The 17614-nt window shown below is 37.0% G+C and overlaps 3 protein-coding genes across 11 annotated transcripts; 1 reads left to right on the forward strand and 2 right to left on the reverse strand.

The window, feature by feature from the left end:
- Nucleotides 1-560: 560 nt before the first annotated feature.
- LOC111303367 (uncharacterized) lies at nt 561-3733 on the reverse strand. Its single transcript, XM_022899589.2, has one exon. It carries the CDS (start codon nt 3590-3592, stop codon nt 989-991), a length of 2604 nt encoding a protein of 867 aa, XP_022755324.2. The 5' UTR covers nt 3593-3733; the 3' UTR covers nt 561-988.
- A 279-nt stretch (nt 3734-4012) lies between these two features.
- On the reverse strand, nt 4013-7935 carry DNMT2 (DNA methyltransferase-2). Of its 2 annotated transcripts, none has more exons than XR_002691760.2 (10): nt 7617-7935; nt 7403-7513; nt 6693-6786; nt 6473-6591; nt 6254-6376; nt 5373-5707; nt 5163-5257; nt 4821-4886; nt 4657-4721; nt 4013-4505 (listed from the first exon to the last, which is right to left on the reverse strand). XR_002691760.2 is itself a non-coding variant. In XM_022899590.2 (10 exons), the coding sequence occupies exons 1-10, from the start codon at nt 7689-7691 to the stop codon at nt 4427-4429; spliced, it is 1179 nt and encodes a 392-aa protein (XP_022755325.2). In that variant the 5' UTR covers nt 7692-7935; the 3' UTR covers nt 4013-4426. The 2 variants fall into 2 exon arrangements, 1 of the variants encoding a protein (XP_022755325.2); XM_022899590.2 differs by having other exon boundaries at nt 5356-5707.
- A 326-nt stretch (nt 7936-8261) lies between these two features.
- LOC111303372 (uncharacterized) lies at nt 8262-15946 on the forward strand. 8 transcript variants are annotated; one of them, XM_089742294.1, is made up of 15 exons: nt 8262-8297; nt 8762-8833; nt 9256-9377; nt 9532-9586; nt 9881-9969; nt 10250-10274; nt 10451-11282; nt 11399-11516; nt 11616-11743; nt 11888-12248; nt 12943-13058; nt 13873-14071; nt 14158-14916; nt 15034-15102; nt 15277-15946. In XM_089742294.1, exons 8-15 carry the CDS (start codon nt 11443-11445, stop codon nt 15623-15625), a joined length of 2055 nt encoding a protein of 684 aa, XP_089598420.1. In that variant the 5' UTR covers nt 8262-8297; nt 8762-8833; nt 9256-9377; nt 9532-9586; nt 9881-9969; nt 10250-10274; nt 10451-11282; nt 11399-11442; the 3' UTR covers nt 15626-15946. The 8 variants fall into 8 exon arrangements, with proteins under 8 accessions (XP_089598420.1, XP_089598415.1, XP_089598416.1 ...); XM_089742289.1 differs by having other exon boundaries at nt 10451-10489; nt 12943-13064; XM_089742290.1 differs by having other exon boundaries at nt 10451-10489.
- The last annotated feature ends 1668 nt before the right edge of the window (nt 15947-17614 follow it).

A 17614-nucleotide genomic window follows, 5' to 3' on the forward strand; every position in this document is an offset into this window, starting at 1 on the left:
TTGTAATAATAAACCATCCTCCTCCTTGTCTTTTGGATTCAGTCTTTGAAAAATTTTAATTTGTGTCTAGTTATAAAGATGATATTTTAAAAAAAATGTAATTAATGCATTGGTTTTTTTGTTGAATTTAGTAAAAGCAATGCAAGTGGCAATTTTTGCTGCATTATCACTCTTTACTCTCATTGACAAATTTTTTTTTTTGTTGTATAAAGAAGATTGTATTTTAAGAATGATAAAAATGGATATAAGTATTGGGATTTGATCTTTAAATTTATTTAATGTCATTTTTTAACTGTTATCCAAGACCTGTCGTTGATGATGTGAAGCTATTGAATGATCGACATGCTTCAGGGCTGTTGATGAAACAATTCAGATCTATGTTGCCATCACCTTTCCCTACCAAATCAATACTTATTTTAATTCCTTTTCATCCGTAATCTTTTCTCCCTGGTTTAAAATTTGCAATAAGCTGCCTGATTGTTTTCATTAACTTTAAAATCTATGTAAAATTTTATATCACTTCATAGTTAACACAAACCAACCAAAGGAAAGAAGATGAACCTGGAATGCACAAAATTTATTGACTCCAAAAACAACTCAGAAGCATATGGAATCATAAATCACTTTCAATGCATAACTTATATGAAACATGCAAGGAGATGGGATTAATATCAAATCATCGGAAGATTGCTGCCTGTTGTATAGATCCCAAATGACCCTGAGACAACCTGGGAGGTTTATGCAGCCATACAAGAACCTACTGCAAAATCCAAATTACATTGATAACTTCAATTGCATCTCCAGCCAGCCCAAAGTCCCCACATTGTCTTGCATTTTATAGCTACCTGAAACCAAAGGTAACTTTCTCTCCGCATTCTCAACTAGCAGTCCAACATGCCTTGCCTCTTTGCATCTAGCAGCTATTTTTCAATACTTTGCAGGATGGATCGAAGCATGAAACTCTTTGAAGCAGTTATTTGTTGGCTGTTTAGGCGCATGAAACTCCAGAAAGAGAACTTTCAGCTTTAGTCTTTCCATTTACAAGTATGTCATAAGTAGTGTCATCAGGTACAAGACCTCTATCAAGCATTTCATTGTGCAATCTCAAAGCCTCTTCTAAATTCCCTTCCTTAAAGTGTCGAGCAATCAAAGCATTATATATAAGAACGTTCGGAGTAATACCCTTTCTATTCATCTCATCTAAAATATTGTGAGCATTCTCAAGCTGTCCTTTCTTACAAAGACCATTTAACAGAACAGTATAAGTGACTATATCAGGTACAATCCCCTTCGCAAGCATTTCTGAGTAAAGATCAGATGCAGAGAGTAATTTACCTTCTCTCAAAAATCCATCAATTAGTGTAGTGTATATTTGTAGATCACAAGGAATTCCCTCCTTCATCATTTTCTTCTGCAAGTCATTAGCTGCTTCCATATTATTTACATTCCTAAACCCACTAATCATGCTGCTATAAACAATTTTATTTGGAGATAACCCAAATTGTTGGAGTTCAGAGAAAAGCTCACATGCTCTGACCATGTCCCGCTTCTTGCAGAACCCATCAATGAGGGCACTGAATGCAGGAACATCCAATTGAAGACCCTTGCTTTTCATCTCATAATGCATTTTCAGAGCAAGATCCATGTTATTGCTTTTGCAAAATCCATTCACCAAGGTGGTATAGGTGACAACATTGGGAGAAATTCCACTTTCACACATTTCTCTATAAACTCCCAGGGCAGAGTTCATGGCACCCTCCTTGACAAGCCCATTAATAATGCTATTGTATGTCATACATATAGGGATAAAACCCTTATCAACAAACGTCTTCAACATATCCCTTGCCTCAGATGTATGACCAACTTTGCTCAAACCATTAATGATTATGTTGAATGTGAAGTCTGAGGGGGCAATATGCACACCCACCATTTCATCAAACACACCTAAGGCCTGTTCAGCATCACCTTTGCTGAAATGCCCATCCATTAATGTAGAATATGTGATGACATTAGGTTTAAAGCCCCGTTCAAGCATCTCTGAAAATACATTATGTGCCATATCCATACTCCCTGCTCTACAGTAGGCAAGTATCATGTGATTGTAAGAAACAATACTAGGTACAAGGCCATTACCCACCATTCTCTGCCATAAACTGCAAGCTTCATTCAGCTTACCGTCTTTACAGAAATGGTATAAGAAAATATTATACGTAAAAACATTGGCAACGCCAGACTCAACTGCCTCATCAAACAAATTAGTTGCATCTTTCAGTGAGCAAGTTTCTAAGAATCCACGAATCAAGGAATTCACATTAAAAATATTAGGTTGAATATCCATGAGTTTCATTTCTGCATAAAGCTCATACGCTTTTTTCACATTCCGATTCCTACAACACCATTCAATCAAAACTGTATAGGTAACCTCTTCAGGAGTAAGCCCATCCTCCTTAATCTTATTAAACAAATCGAAAGCACTATCAATATCACCTTGCTTGCAATATCCCTTCATTAAACTAGTAGCAACCACCAAATTCAACGGGCTCCCACAACTCAACATCTCATCCTTGAGCCTCAACGCCTCTGCCAAATTTCCCTGCTTCAGAAAAGCCCCAATAACAATTGTAAACGTACCCTCAGAAGGAACCCATCCCCTATCCCTCATTTCCCTCAATAACGCACTAGCCATATTCAAATCAGGTTTCTGACAAGCAGCCTGAATAACAACACTATAAACTGCACCATCAAGTTCCGTCCCTCTAGCCTTAGCCTCCCTGAAAAACTCCTCCGCTTCCCAAGGCTTCCCTTCTTTCAGAAAAGCACGCATCATCACCTTAACTGTAAAACAATCACCTCTAACTCCCATGGAAACCATCTTATCATAACACTCCCTAGCTTTATCCGTCAAATTCCTCCTAACCAATGTTGTTAAAAGAATATTCATAAAAGGTATCCAAGGAACTATATCACGGTCAATCATTCCATTAAAACAATCCACAGCATCATTGATCCTATTAACTCTAGCATAACTATTCAACAAGTAATTAAAAACTCGTGAATCCAACTCAAAATCAAACCTTTTTCTGGTATCAATCAAGTGATCTAAAAACACAACAGGGGCAGGTCCTAAATCGCCTGAAACAAATCTATTATTAAGCAAATATTGAACTCGTTTATAAGTCTGTGGGGATCCTACCAAAATGTGAAGCATGACGCAAAAGACATCGATACTCTGGACAGAAGCCAGCTTCTTTTCCACAGAAAGGAAGTACTTCAAAGCCGATTCCGGATCGTTTTTGTGGCGCAGAAGAGTATTTATCACATGGGTTTGGTTCAAGCTTGTATGTTGTGTTAAGGATAATGTTGAATTAGGGTCCTTGGAATGGAGGAGAATCAGTTTTCTGGGAAAATTGGAATCTGAAATGGGTTTACTGGGAAAGTGTGAGTCTGAGGTGATTTTCTCCTGAAATTTGGTGTTGGGATTGGGATTCTGGGGAATTGGTGCTTGAGGCTGAGAGCAGACATATTTGGGACTTGGAAAAGAACGGAGAAGGAAAGTTGGCATTAATGAAGAATTTTTCAATGAAGACTTCATTTTGCTGTGACTTTTTCCTTTGATCAGCAGAGAAGAGAGACAGAACTTATGTCAAAACTGAAAACCCTCTTAACGTTTAAACCCTGATTTTGAATGGGAAGAGACGAACAAGGGGGAAACACAGAAACTATGGATTGAGCTGGGCTCGTTTCTAAATTTGGGTTCACGTATGGGTTGGCTTTTAGATGAGGAAAACCACCCATGTGAAACATGTTCATTAAAAATGGACCCAAATAATAGTTTGTTTGTTTTTGTTTTTGTTGCTGTGGTTTTATGGAATTTACCTTCAATTGTTGCCGGATCAAGGATTTTGGATTTTATTCAAAACCTTGTCAAGAAAAATCCAAGACCTGTTGATATAACTTGAAAGGTGGGAAATATAACAGTTGAGATCATTTTGCCAAAGAGTAAGTGTATCACTTTTCCTGTTTGAAAACTCCCAGTCCCATTACCCAAAGGTGTTGTTGACATGCAACGTCAAGTTGTAGATTTATCTATGATCCTATTAAAGCCTAAATCATTCTAAAAATAAAACAAGATACAAAAGTATTTATCCCTCTAGATATGATAGGTATAATACAATTTCCACATCCTATTGGGCAATATTCCCTCTGTTAACTTATCGAATAAATGCGCTAGGGGAACATATTTGATACAAGAAGCAGCCACTTGGTCATCAGCTACCAAGGTTTTCAGACTGGATCTGAGTAGAGCCCCAATGCCCTGGTTTAGGAACTTCAAAGACTCACCCTTGCATGGAAAAATGGGCAAAGGTTATGTGTCTGGAGAAGCAAAAAGACTTGCATCTTGTGAATGGAACTCTTGAGCTTAAAATCATGATGGTTGGGCAAATAGATACTGGAGTAAGGGAGCAACAACAGCTACACTCAGACTATTTCCCAGCATTGCATAACTGCATCAAAAAAAGAATGATCCAGATAACTCCAATATTGCTAAAACAGTGCATGCAATGTCCATAGCTACATCCTTAAATAGTTTAATATGGTAAAATCCAACTCCATTGGGAGGGGGGGGGGGGACATTCCTCAAGGAAAACATCATACCGCTGTCTAAGGCTTATGTGCTGTGGGAACTGAAAATCCTCTGGAAAAGAATGCAAATTCGCAACCTAATCATTGCCAAAGAAAACCTGTTAGAATTTGTAAAATTGCGTCATAAATAAGGACAGAAAACCATGGAATCAATAGATGCATCAAGGCACACATACCTCCCTAGGAGTAAAATATCTAAGGCACTGCTCCTTTAAGGAAGATGCTTTCCCCTTTTTCTTTGGCTGCACATTGACCATTCAAACATGTCATATCAAAAAAGGGGCAACAACAATATAATGTTAAGACAGTAAAAAATAGGAAAGGCTTGACACTTATAATGAATAAGATAAGAAACTGCCCTACTGTCTACAATTGTTTAGTCTGCTAATAACATTGGAATATTTAGAAGTATATAAAGCAGTTAAATACGAGCTTTGAATCATCTAATAAGCTGGACCTATAGCCTCAACTTTAAGTATACAGACACAGACATCAGCATCCTAAGAAGGAAACTGTACCTGGACTGTTGCCAAGAAGGAGCCAGTGCCTTTCACATATCGATAATAGCTTTTTGTAAAACAACAGCATCGTTTCGAATCCGGGTAGACAATATCTAAACTTCATTAAGGATTACTTTAACCAAAAAGAATTTGTAAACACATTAAAATAGAAGTGGGCATCAATAAAAATTAAACAATAATGTAAAGATACCCATAGCACTTCCCCACCTCTCTATTAGACTTAAGGGAACTACAAACTGATCTATAGAACTGAAATCGAATACATCTTCTTCAACAAATTTCTCCGAAGTTTCCAAACCATTTGCAAAAACATCAGTGGTCACTAAAGAACTGGTCTCCATGTCTATTTGATAGCTTGAAGATGTAAATTCAAGAAACTTCTCTATTGGCTGGCAAGACTCGATCAACTTATCCCAGTTCTCTTGTGACTGATCATGTTCACCAATCACCATCCTCTCATCATTACCAAATAACGGGCTTGGAGACCAAAGAAGCTGGTTATTGAACAGTTGGCACTGAAAAGATAAAGGCCTTCTTTTTGCCTGCACAAGTAAACCACAAATTACACTAAATTCTTGAAAGTTAAAATTTAAAACCTCATCACACCTAGACTAGAAAGAAAGAAAAAGATAAAAGGAACCTAATGCCTTCTCAATTTTCCAAGATACAAAACACAACAAGTTTCTAACAACTATAAAATGGAACAGCATTAAGGGAGACCACTATCCGAACTTTAACAGAAAACCACACAAAGTTATAGCAACATCAAAGTTTTCTCAAACTACTTGACATAGGTCTCAGATCTAAGCACACTTGCATACTTATATGCAGGAATATTCAAGTTATGAACAAATTGGCACAATATAAGGATAACTGAAATACTGAATTACGGTCAACTATGAGTCACAGTGAACTGAATTTGTTAAGGTCAACCATGAGTCACAGTGAAATGAATTTGTTAAGGTCAACCATGAGTCACAGTGAACTGAATTTGTTTGTTGAATTGTGTCATTGCTGATATTCCCGAAAACCTAAGGTATTGAATAATTGATAGAATATTCTAAATATTAGAGAGAGAGAGAAAGAACCAGGCAAAAATAACGTGGTCTAGAATATGGAACACCAAATTGAATTGGGCTCAAAATAAACTCCTGCGTAACAAAATCAGATTTTGCCAATATTTCAACCATTTTTGCATGAGTATCTGAAGTCTGCAACATTTCAACACAGAGAAAGAGAGATGAGAAGTATAAAACCTCAAATTACAAATATGGATTGTGTTGCAAACATATTCTCAAGAAACATACCTCGAATCCAACAACATTTTCTACAAATAACATATCTGGAGGTTTTGACATGCACGGTATAAGTTCAAGAATATTAAGAAATGAAAATGCCCGAGCATCAGCAGAGTGTTTTTGGAGACCTAACAAAAGAATTAAAGCGTTTTCCCATATTCACGGAGCTATTCATCAACTAATCAGATAAGCTATTTAAAGTGTAATAAGCAACACCAGGAAGCTTCACCTTGTCTAGTGTAGGGCTGGCAAGGAGGGGAAAGAAGCCATACATGTGCTCGACAGCTGTCGAGATCATCATTCGTTAGGCTCTGAATATTTCCCTGTTAAATGATTGAAAAAACATAAAAATGGAAAGAATTAGGAACTTTCGTTGTTTCACAGCCTAACACCAAAGCATAGAAACTGAAACTGAAAATGAAAATTTACACTCAATTATAACCAGAACACAGTATAAAGACAAATAACAAAAACAAACTCGGACTTACATCCCATAACTCCAAGGTTGGCTGTAGGAAAGGCCAAAAAATAGGAATCATGTTAGGTCATAGTTTTGAATCATCTTGCACTACCCATTTCTATCATAAACAACCTTTTCATCTACTTTCTTAACCCCCTAATCATTTCTTATTACTTGCATTCACGTCTTGCATAGTTAGTTTTTGTCTCTCCAAAATCTAGAAGCTCATTTCTCCTAACTAGTGCACAGATACACCTACATTTCACATGTCCAAACTATCTCAAACGGCCTTACATGGCCTTCTCTCATCTTTTCCTCAATTCAGACTACCCCTAAACAAATACACTAAACAAGTAGACTGGATCGATATATATATATATATATATATATATATATATATAAAGAACAAGGGTATTTCCAAGCAAAAACCATGATTCATAAATATATAAAATCATTCAAGAAAAACCATCAGAGGGAACCTGATAAGGGCGGTGACCGAAGTTGTGCTCGTAGACATCATTAGCTTTATCGTTGATATCGAAGGCTTCGACTACTTGAGCGTTTATACCAGCTTTCATTAGAGAATACCTCTAAAACAGTAGCAAAAAAAATCTCACTCGCACCAATCAAGTGCTACTTCACAAAAAAAGAGATTAATTTTAGGGTTTTGGGAGGTTTTGAAGAGGTACGAACCATGCCGCCAATGCCGCTGTAGAATTCTAATACTCTCCATGGCTCCTCCGTCGCTTTGCATTTGTTCTCCGCCATTTCTTTTTCCTTCTTCCTCAAACGCCGCCGCTTTTGTTGTTGGCCTTTTTTTTTTCAGCTTCCCATCAACGCCTGAAACGGCTGCGTTTCAACATGTAGTAAACAGCGTCGTTTTTGCTTAAACCTCTCTTTGTTTTTGTTTTTTTTTTTTTTTTTTGCCATTTTAAACTTATTAAACTCAAAATTTTCTTTTGTTTCTTTTTTTTTTTTTTCTAATTTTTTCTCAATCAATCCAATTCCATTCATATTGCCCTTACAAAAATTTTCAATTTAAGATATCTTCATTTTTTTATTTTTTTATTAATGTATTAAAACTATTTAATACCACGTATAAAAAGAAATCTGCGCTCCATATTAAAACATAAAAAAGTATGGGCTACCTGACCCGAAATATAAATGGGCTCATAGTCATCCATTACGAATCCCCGGTTGTAGCCCATTATAAAACATGCCTCAATCATACAGTCATCTGGGTTCTATAAAAGAGGCCGAAGGGCTTTTTATGAGGGAAAAAGCCCACTAGGTTTTTGCATTTCGATTTTCAGTCACTTCGTTTTCTCTCCTATAATCGTCACTCACATTTTTCTGTGGTTCTGCATTTCTCAGGTAAAATTCTTAGGGTTTCTTCGTTTCTCACTTTCTCTTCAATTGTTTCATTTCCCTTTTTTTTTTTTTTCTAAAATCAATTTAATTTCTCTTTTAATCTCAATATCACTTACATCTGATCCAAAACCTTTGTAATTAATTTTTCCTTAAATGTTTATGTATATTTAGTTTTGTATGATTTCCATGCTTTGAACTTTAAGTTTGAGATTTTGATTATCATAAGCTTGTAGTTTTAAGTGTTTCTACTAATTCAGCTAGGGTTTAAGGTTTTCAGCTTGATTTTGTTTTTATATTATGTTGCTCTCTTTCTTCGGATTGCGTTTGTTTGTAATGGCCTGTGCTTTTCTTTGCTGATATTGGATGTTGATCCAGTGCAATCATTCACTAGTTTCATTATGTATTTGCTTTTGTTTTTGGATCTGTTAACCTGATTTTCTTCACGTTTGCTTGCTTTTTGCTCTCAGTATGTTTGAAATGCTAGGATGATTTGAACAAGGTAGAAATAGGCCAAAGGGAATATTTGCCAAGTATCCTAGGTACCTGCAATGCTCTGCATTTGCTTTCACCCAACCTCGCTAAATATTATACATGAAAAAATAATTTTTATACGTTCCATTATTTGCAAAATCCTGATTTAGTGACTATGTTTTTATAAACAGTAGGTTGACACAAGAGAAATGATTTACAGAGGAAATTTTGCCAAATACTATATATGGGAAAATAATTTTTATTCAATCCATGTTTTGCAAAATCATGATTTAGTGACTAATGTTTTAAAACGGTAGATTGACATGAGAGAAATGATTTTTATATGCCCTTCTGCTTTACTATATGCTTTAATGTAGACTTGTGAGTTTGGGAGATGGAGTTGTTGTACGGTTTTTTTTTACTGAATTTAATTTGATGTGAGCTCAAATCCTTTTGAATCTGCTGATTCTAGCTTTTGTTGTTTGATCAGATTGTTGGCTATGCTGGCTTGAGTTGTGATTCTGGTGAACAAAGATGGCAAAGAAGAAGAATCCTTTAGTTTTTATGGACGTGTCGATAGATGGTGATCCTGTTGAAAGGATGATTTTTGAGGTATTTTAATGAACGAAAAAAGCAAGCCAATAAGAGTATACATTTCTTTGTCTTGTTGTTTGCCTCTTTATTTTTATTTTGAATTCCTATACATTTGGTTTTTATTTAAGATTATCTTTTGGCATGCATTTATTGGTTTTCTTCCATTCTTCAGCTCTTTCCTGATATTGCTCCCAAGACTGCAGAAAATTTCCGTGCCCTTTGTACAGGTGATTAAAAAAAATTCTTTGCAATATTTTTATTTCCCATTTGATGATGTTTTTCTTTTTACATCACATTCATGTAAGGGATTTCACTCTGCCATAGTTATTATCTTTAAGAATAATTCCTCATTGTAAGTTTTGTTGTTTATGATTTATCTTTTTTTTTCTTTTGAAGAAGCATTTGGTGGTTAGGTTCAAGAGAGTTTCTAGGTTGTAATTGTTTACTTTAAATGCACATATTTATTCATATATTTATATGTTTTTCTTTTTCTGATTTCTTAAGTCTGTCTCAACCTACAGGAGAAAAGGGCATTGGTCCTAAAACTGGAAAACCATTGCACTACAAGGGTTCCTTTTTCCATCGTGTCATTAAAGGTTCCATGGCCCAGGTTTGTTGTTTTATCTTTAAATTGGGATTTTTTTCTAGCTGTTTTCTTGTTGAATGTGGCTTAGAAGTGGTATGTCTTTTGGTCAGTTACTATTGTTCATGCTGTAGGAAACAGGGCTGATGGTCACGACTGCTTTTCTTGTGATGTAGTTTTAAGGTTGTACTTACCAAGTTGTCAATCCTCAAAATTTTACTAAACTTCGCTGTGTCAAACCCAGTTTTTTGCACATAAATGTTTTTATCTTTACTTGTGGACTTAACATCTTATGTGTGTTGTGCAGGGTGGTGATTTTGTGAGAAGAGATGGTACGTATTCCTCGCAGAGCCTTTTTTTTTTTAATCTAATTTTGCAGCTGATGATTGACTTTACATGAGATAAGGTCACTTTGAGGGTTCCCCTCTACATGACTGCTGGTTGAAATTGCTCTTGAAATCCACATCTGAGTTTTTAAATGTATTTTTCTCTCTTTTTTTTTTTTTAGGAAGTAGTGGGGAAAGCATCTATGACGGGAAGTTTCCAGGTGAGTGGTCTCTTCCCAATCTTCTAAGGTTGCAATCATAATTTACGTTTCTTTAAAACCAGGAAGAAAAGATGCAAGGTTTTCCTTTTCTTTAGTATTTTAAAATTCAATAATTTCCAGGAAATGATTTCTACCTTGTTTTATTTGTGTTATGCACATGCTTTTGTTGTTTATAATTACTTCAAGTTCAAGTAAATTTAATTATATTCTAACTAGATTATTCTGACATGCTTATGTATGTAGTCTTCTACTCTCCCTAAGTGGTCAAAATCTCTAATTTTTGTTTTCAATTTATAATTGTGCTGCTAATTTATCTGTGTTCAACATATGTAGTTCTACACTCTTCCAAAGTGGTTAAAATCTCAAATCTTTATTTTCAATTGATAATCGTGTTGCCATGTAATATGGATTTGTCAACATGTTGTGGTGTTAATGATCTTTGTACTAGGAAGAAAATTGTATCTAAGTACTTGGCTCTAGGTTTGGGTGTATCTGCACCTGAAATGTTTTCTGAGAGAGCAAATATACATTCTCCTAATCTCTGCACAAGCTCTTTGCATTAAGATTGTATTATTTAAGTACATTCCATGGCTCTTGATGTAAGCCTATCTTCACCTAAAAGGTTTTTGAGAGAGCAATAAGCATTCTCCTAATCTCTGCATAAGTTTTGTTTTGCACTGTCTCTGCCATTTCCATAGCATTTTATCTCAATCATCTGGAGTTGCTCCTCAAGAATTTCCATGTGCCAGCATAATGACATGACAGCTAAATAATTTAAGGACTGCATTAAATGGTAAAGAACATAATATTTTTGTTCTGTAAACTATTCATCTACAAGTTGGCTGAAGGTTACTATTCTTTTCACTAATAATTGATTAGTAACAAGGGGTAATATGAACTTTTGTTCAGATGAATCACCCTGCCTAAAGCATGATGGACCTGGACTTTTATCAATGGCAATTACCAATCGTGACACTGTAGGTTCACACTTCATTATTACCTTCAAGGCTAATCATCATCTTGACAGGTAGTTTCTTATCTTCGTTGTGTAGTTATTTATTTTATTTTCCCCCCCTCCCCAATTTGGTGTTGGGTCCTGAGTTTGTGTACTTGTGGCATATGACAGAAAGAATGTAGTTTTTGGGAAGCTTGTGCAAGGAAACAAAGTGCTGAAGAAAATTGAAAATGTGGGTGATGAGGAAGGAATACCAACTGTAACAGTGAAAATAATTAATTGTGGTGAAGTCAGTGAAGGTAACGGTCATCATGGCCTCATTGGAGGTCATATTTCTTAATATGGAATATTATGATTTAATATATGGTACACCTTCCAATTTTCACCTTTGTTACGTTGCATGAGTTCTAAATTTACTTTCCAATTTATTATCTTATCTGCAGAGAAAAGGCAAAATAAGTTGAAAACGGGGAAAGATGCTTCTTCTGATGCTAACTGTCATGAAGTGCGAAGGAAGGTCAGGCATAAGAAATCTTCAAGAGACGAAAGAAAGAAGAGAAGAAGACATTATTCTTCTGATTCAGAGAGTTCCTCAGATTCTGAGACAGAATCATCTGAATCTGATAGTGATTCTGAGTCATCTCTGTCATCATCCTCCGACATTAGTTCTTCGAGTGATGACAGGCGTAAAAAGAGGAAGAGATCGTCAAAACGAGAAAAATATAGGCGTGGCAAAAGAAGAGACAGACGACATGATAAAAAGAGAAAAAGGCATGATAAGAGATCAAAGCGTAGATCAAAAAGGTTATATGCTTATTATCCACCTATTGTTCATCCAGTGTCTTGTCTTCTGGCACATTCCCAGTTAATAAACTTGAGCCTTGTGCATGTTTTGCTGAGTTTTGTTCTTGTTCAGCTATGTGAATGAGGGAGCTCAAATCTTTTGGAGTTGTAGTTTAATCTAGTTTGCTGCTGATAGTGTTTCCTTTGCCTCCCATGCATTAGATAAGAATGCCTTCTTACTTCTATCCTTTTTAAATTATTTTTCTTGTTGGAGTACTAACTGTTGGTTGTTGAAAACAAAACCTGCATCTTGGTGAATTAAATTTTCTGGGATTGGATGAGTTGCATATGTAAATCAATGATGTACATGCATATCAACAATAAATATGATGCCCACGTTTTTTGCCAAACAGATACATATTTTCCCATTCTTTCTTGAAATTCAGTTAGTCACATGTGTCCTTGTTGAAGTAGCTCCACATGAGTTTCTCTTATGTACTTGGTGAAGATTTATTGAGAAAGTCTTATGTTTTTTCCCTTGTAATAGTCAACACCTATTAGTTTCATTAATCCCTCTCATGTGTTTTTCTCTGAAGCTTTTTTCACTCTATGTAAGTCCAAATTGGGATATAATGCCTCAAAGTCATTGATGAGCAGATTAGTTTCATTAAATTTCTTATAGGACTTACTTTTTCTCTATCCTCTTTGCTATCAGGGCTTTGGATAGTCTTACAGATGATGACAATGAGAGTAAAAGTGAAAGAAGCACTGATGATGATGTTGATGTGCAAGAAAAAACACAGAAGCATAGAGACCTTTCTCAGAAAAGCAGTAAGGGTTGGAGTTATTTCATCTGTTGACTGGCAATATTCTGTTTTATGGCTTATCCTCCGTATCTTAATATCTGATTGACTGGTTAGCTATGGTCATTTTTTAACTGTGCTGTTTTTAAGGTTGATAGTTTGCTTGTAGTTGAATTTGAAATGAGCATCTGTTATTTCTTTACCCCTTGCTTGAGATTGAAATGTTTTCTTTGTTCTTGGGGTGGTTTCCCTACATTTTGACTGGCTAAAAGCTTTCTAGAAAATTTTGACATGGTTGTCAGTACTCTTCTTTCTACGTTATTCTTTTCCCTTTGGCCCCAATAATGCTATTACTTCACATGTACCTGTCAAACAGGTCAACAGCTTTGTTATGGACAATTGACATGGCCAAATGACATACCCTTCATTCTACATTATTCTCTCTCACCCTTCTCCCTTGTATAAGCTTTCTAGAAAATTTTGACATGGTTGTCAGTACTCTTCTTTCTACATTATTCTTTTCCCTTTGGCCCCAATAATGCTATTACTTCACATGTACCTGTCAAACAGGTCAACAGCTTTGTTATGGATGATTGACATGGCCAAATGACATACCCTTCATTCTACATGATTCTCTCTCCCCCTTCTTCCTTGTATTCCCTTCTCCCCCATAATGCTATTGTTGCACATTCACCTGTCATATTAGAGATGTTGTGGAACTTGGAAAAGTCTTGTTTTCTACTTGCCAGTTTTCTGGCTTTGATTTTGATAATTTGTTTGTGTTGTTTAAGGTTTTTGATTTATTACCACACTGTATTGATGGGATTGTCTACATTCTGCAGCTGGGAGTCAATCCCCTTCAGCTGTAGAGAAAGAAATTCATCACAGAAAAAGGGAAGAGGCTGATTTGCTTGTAAAGGAGCATGAAGCTCCCAAGGAAAATGGAGAGCGACAGAGCAATGGCATTGAAGAAGATGCTAAATCTGACAGAAGTGCAGAGAGACAGCCCGATGTGGTAGATGATCACCCAAGCAAATCTAGGTCTACTTTCCATTCTTCTCACTCAGTTTTTCTTTATACTTACCGATTCTTCCCAATCTGGTATTTTATAAAAAGTTGATGAGCAGGAGCCGGAGCCGAAGCATGAGTCCTAAGAGGACCATGAGTAAGAGTATGAGTATTAGTCCTAGGAGGAGTCCAAGCCGGAGCACAAGTCTTAGCCCAAGGCGAAGTGTGAGTAGGAGTCCACCACATTCTCCGGTTAGAAGTATAAGCAGGAGTCCTGTTAGAAGTAGGAGCAGGAGCCCTGCTAGAAGCATCAGCAGAAGCCCATTGAGGGGTAGGAGTGGTAGAAGCATCAGCAGGAGCCCAGTTAGAGTACATTCTCAAAGAAGTGTTAGTAGGAGCCCTGTAAGGTCCCGGTCCCGAAGAAACCTAAGTAGGAGCCCACCCAAATCAACTAGAAAATCAATTAGCAGAAGTCCTGTTAGACTTTCGAAAAGAAGTGTAAGTAGAAGTCCTGCAAGATCTTCTCGGAGAAGCATTAGCAGAAGTCCTGTAAGATCTTCTCAGAGAAGCATAAGTAGGAGCTCTGGTAGGGCTCCTCCTAGGAGAAGCATCAGCAGAAGTCCATTAAGGGAACCAAGTAGGAATTATCGTCATAGTTATTCAAGGGGCCCCACCCCTGTACGAAGGGTAAGGTCACCTCCTTCTGATGGAGGTAGACATTTATCAAGAAGCGTTTCACCTGATGCATCACCTAAGCGCATCAGAAGGGGTCGGGGTTTCAGTGACCGTTACTCCTATGCACGAAGATACAGAACCCCCTCTCCAGATCGTTCTCCTGTGAGGTCCTATCGTTACGGTGGCAGAATTGATCGTGAGAGGTACACATTCCACCAGGTTCTTTTTAAGTTGTCTTACCCTAAGTTTTTTTTTTTTTTTTTTGAAAACCATATTATATTTCAAACATGGATGGTTTTGCTCTTAATTGCCAATTCTAGGTATTCTAGTTACAGGAGGTATTCACCTAGGCGATATAGAAGCCCACCAAGAGGAAGAACTCCTCCAAGGTCTGACATGCCCTATGCCAATTATCACGGGTTTTTTCATTATTGATTCACTTATTGCTGCTTCTTTTTCCCTTTTTGCGAGTGTTTAATTAAAAAAAGCTTTTTCTTGTGACTCTGTTTATTGGGTGGTTTGAATTTTGTTACCTTGATCCCTAGTAAAAATCTGCTTTGCAGGTACAGAGGCAGAAGAAGCTGGACACGAAGTCCATCCATATCACCTAGCCCTCGGTACCGTAATCGTCGATATAGTCGTAGCCAGAGCCATAGCCATAGCCCTAGCCGTAGTCGAACCCCTATTCGCAGCCGCCCTTCAGTTGATGCATCCAGATCTCGTGCCTCTCCAAGGGCTGGGAGGCGAAGGTCCCCTTCTAGGAGCAGGAGCCAATCTGAATCAAGGTCCTTGTCGGACTCTCAGTCTCCAAAGCAGGCAAGCAAAGCAAGGTCAAGGTCATCTTCTGGAAGTCCAGATGGTAAAAGGGGCCTGGTCTCTTATGGCGATGGTTCACCTGACTCACAACGGTGAATTAAGTTAAAGTTTGGGGAGATTTTGGTATTAGTCTTTTATGAGCCCAACTTCTCACGACGGGCTAGACTCTACCAAATTGTTGTTTCCACTTTGTTGTTGCCAGAGGTTGTGGTTAGTAATTAAATATCTGATATTAGTATTTTCGATCTGGTTGTTGTTGGTCTCCTTTTAGGATATTTTAGAAATAATGAATTTGGATTACGTTAGGGATAGGAATCTTGTTAAATTGTTAGTGCAGTGTCCCTATGAAGTATGCTATAGATGCGTTTAATTTATCAGAAAATTTTATCTACAAAACTGAGACGTTAACTCTGGTGATGATCGGGAATCTGTGTGTACCTTGTTCTTTTGTGTTGTTCATTTACAGGAAATCTAATCAATATTTCTTGTTTACTAATTTTTATTCATATACAAAATAAATAAAGAGATCTTAACTATGAAACTATCGAAACAATACCCCAGAAGCCGATTGAAAATGAGTAATCCAAAGAGTAACGGGTTTTTCCAATGCCGAAGAGCATCGGATCCATCTACTTCTTGTCCTGTCTTCTGCAACATCTAGACTTTAAACTTTATAGATATCATGTTACTTGCTTGGTCTTATGCAAATTAACATTGTTAGCATTTTAGCACCTCATTTAAACCATGTCGACAATTAGGCTTCGTGAAGTCATTGCTGAATGTCTATCTGAAGCACGATCAGATTCTCATGAAGTTCAGATAAAAGCTCTACAAACTCTGGCTTCCATTACCAAAGTCAGTCCACAAAATAGGACCTTTCTAGCACAAACAGATGGAGCCATAACTGCCCTTCTTACCCTCTGCGAATCTTCATCTTCCATTATTCAAACTCTCTCATTGTCTATACTCTTTAACCTCTCTTTGAATCCTGATTTAAAGCAGTCTCTTGCAGATATAGAAACCATCTATCTTCTCAACTCCATAATTCTCTCCCCAAGCTCCACTGAGTCTAGCAAGTTTGCTTCTTCTCTGGTTTGTAGCTTGGCCATTCTAGATAAGAACAAGGCCAAGTTTGGGGTGGCTGGCACCATCCCTTTGTTGGTCAATGCAGTTTCACGACCCTCTTGTCCTGCTGCACATCACCTCCTTAGTTCTTTAGCTGAGCTTGTGCAGTTTCATGGGAACTGTACCTTAGCTGTCCGGGCTGGAGCCATCCCGGTGTTGATCCAAGTGGCAACATGCAATGAGGGTGAAGACCTTGGTGGGACTTCACTAGCTGTTCTGGGCCTTCTTGCCAGATTTGATGAGGGATTAAATGCTTTGAAAAAGACTGATAAGGTTGTTAGTTCAATGGTAGATGTATTGAAAGGGAGGTGCATGTTGAGCAAAGAAGGTGCAGCTGAAATTCTTCTTCGCCTGTTTGACGAAAGCGAGGGCTGCCTAAGAGATGCCTTGAGGGTTCCAGAGTTCTTAACTGTACTAGCTGATATTTCAGTCAGGGGATCCGCAAAAGCTCGAGAGAAGGCTGGTCAGTTACTTAAGAAAATGATGGAGACTAATTTGGATTCCTACAATGACGAAAACATGTTTTTCTAATGGTAATAGCATCAACCAAGACTATATATCGTGTGATCTTTCTCAGGCTTTTGCCTGGACTCTTTATTAGTGTAGCAATTTACAGAAACTTTCTCTTTATCCGGAGACATTTGCCTGAATAAAAATTTCTATAGTAAACAATGTCATTCTGGAAGTAGTTCAACCATCCAACGTCAAAACCAAGTTTCTAGGGTTTCATTGAGTTTCATATTTTTGGTGCTCGAATCTTTAAATCGATGACAACTAATGATAAAGATAAGATTTAACATTTCAAATAAAACTTCATGATTCTACAAGACTAACTCAACAGTCGCTACTTAATTACTCAGTATATATATATATGGCTACTGCAGAGTGAAACAGTACATTCCCCATCATGGTTTCAGATTCAAGGGCAATATTTATGGTGCTTGAATTAATGTCAACTAT

This window comes from Durio zibethinus, chromosome 13, assembly GCF_047325235.1.
Source record: "Durio zibethinus cultivar Kanyao isolate XHJ-2024 chromosome 13, ASM4732523v1, whole genome shotgun sequence".
NCBI classification, from domain to species: Eukaryota; Viridiplantae; Streptophyta; class Magnoliopsida; order Malvales; family Malvaceae; genus Durio; species Durio zibethinus.

Coding starts and splice junctions, on each gene's coding strand:
- LOC111303367 (XM_022899589.2), bottom strand. CDS start 3,592: ATGAAGTCTTCATTGAAAAATTCTTCATTAATGCCAACTTTCCTTCTC.
- DNMT2 (XM_022899590.2), bottom strand. CDS start 7,691: ATGGCGGAGAACAAATGCAAAGCGACGGAGGAGCCATGGAGAGTATTA. Junction 6,377..6,472: donor AAAATGTTGTTGGATTCGAG/GTATGTTTCTTG, acceptor GAAATGTTGCAG/ACTTCAGATACTCATGCAAA. Junction 4,506..4,656: donor CACATAAGCCTTAGACAGCG/GTATGATGTTTT, acceptor TTTTTGATGCAG/TTATGCAATGCTGGGAAATA.
- LOC111303372 (XM_089742289.1), top strand. CDS start 9,300: ATGGCAAAGAAGAAGAATCCTTTAGTTTTTATGGACGTGTCGATAGAT. Junction 10,275..10,450: donor TGATTTTGTGAGAAGAGATG/GTACGTATTCCT, acceptor TTTTTTTTTTAG/GAAGTAGTGGGGAAAGCATC. Junction 12,249..12,942: donor TCAAAGCGTAGATCAAAAAG/GTTATATGCTTA, acceptor CTTTGCTATCAG/GGCTTTGGATAGTCTTACAG.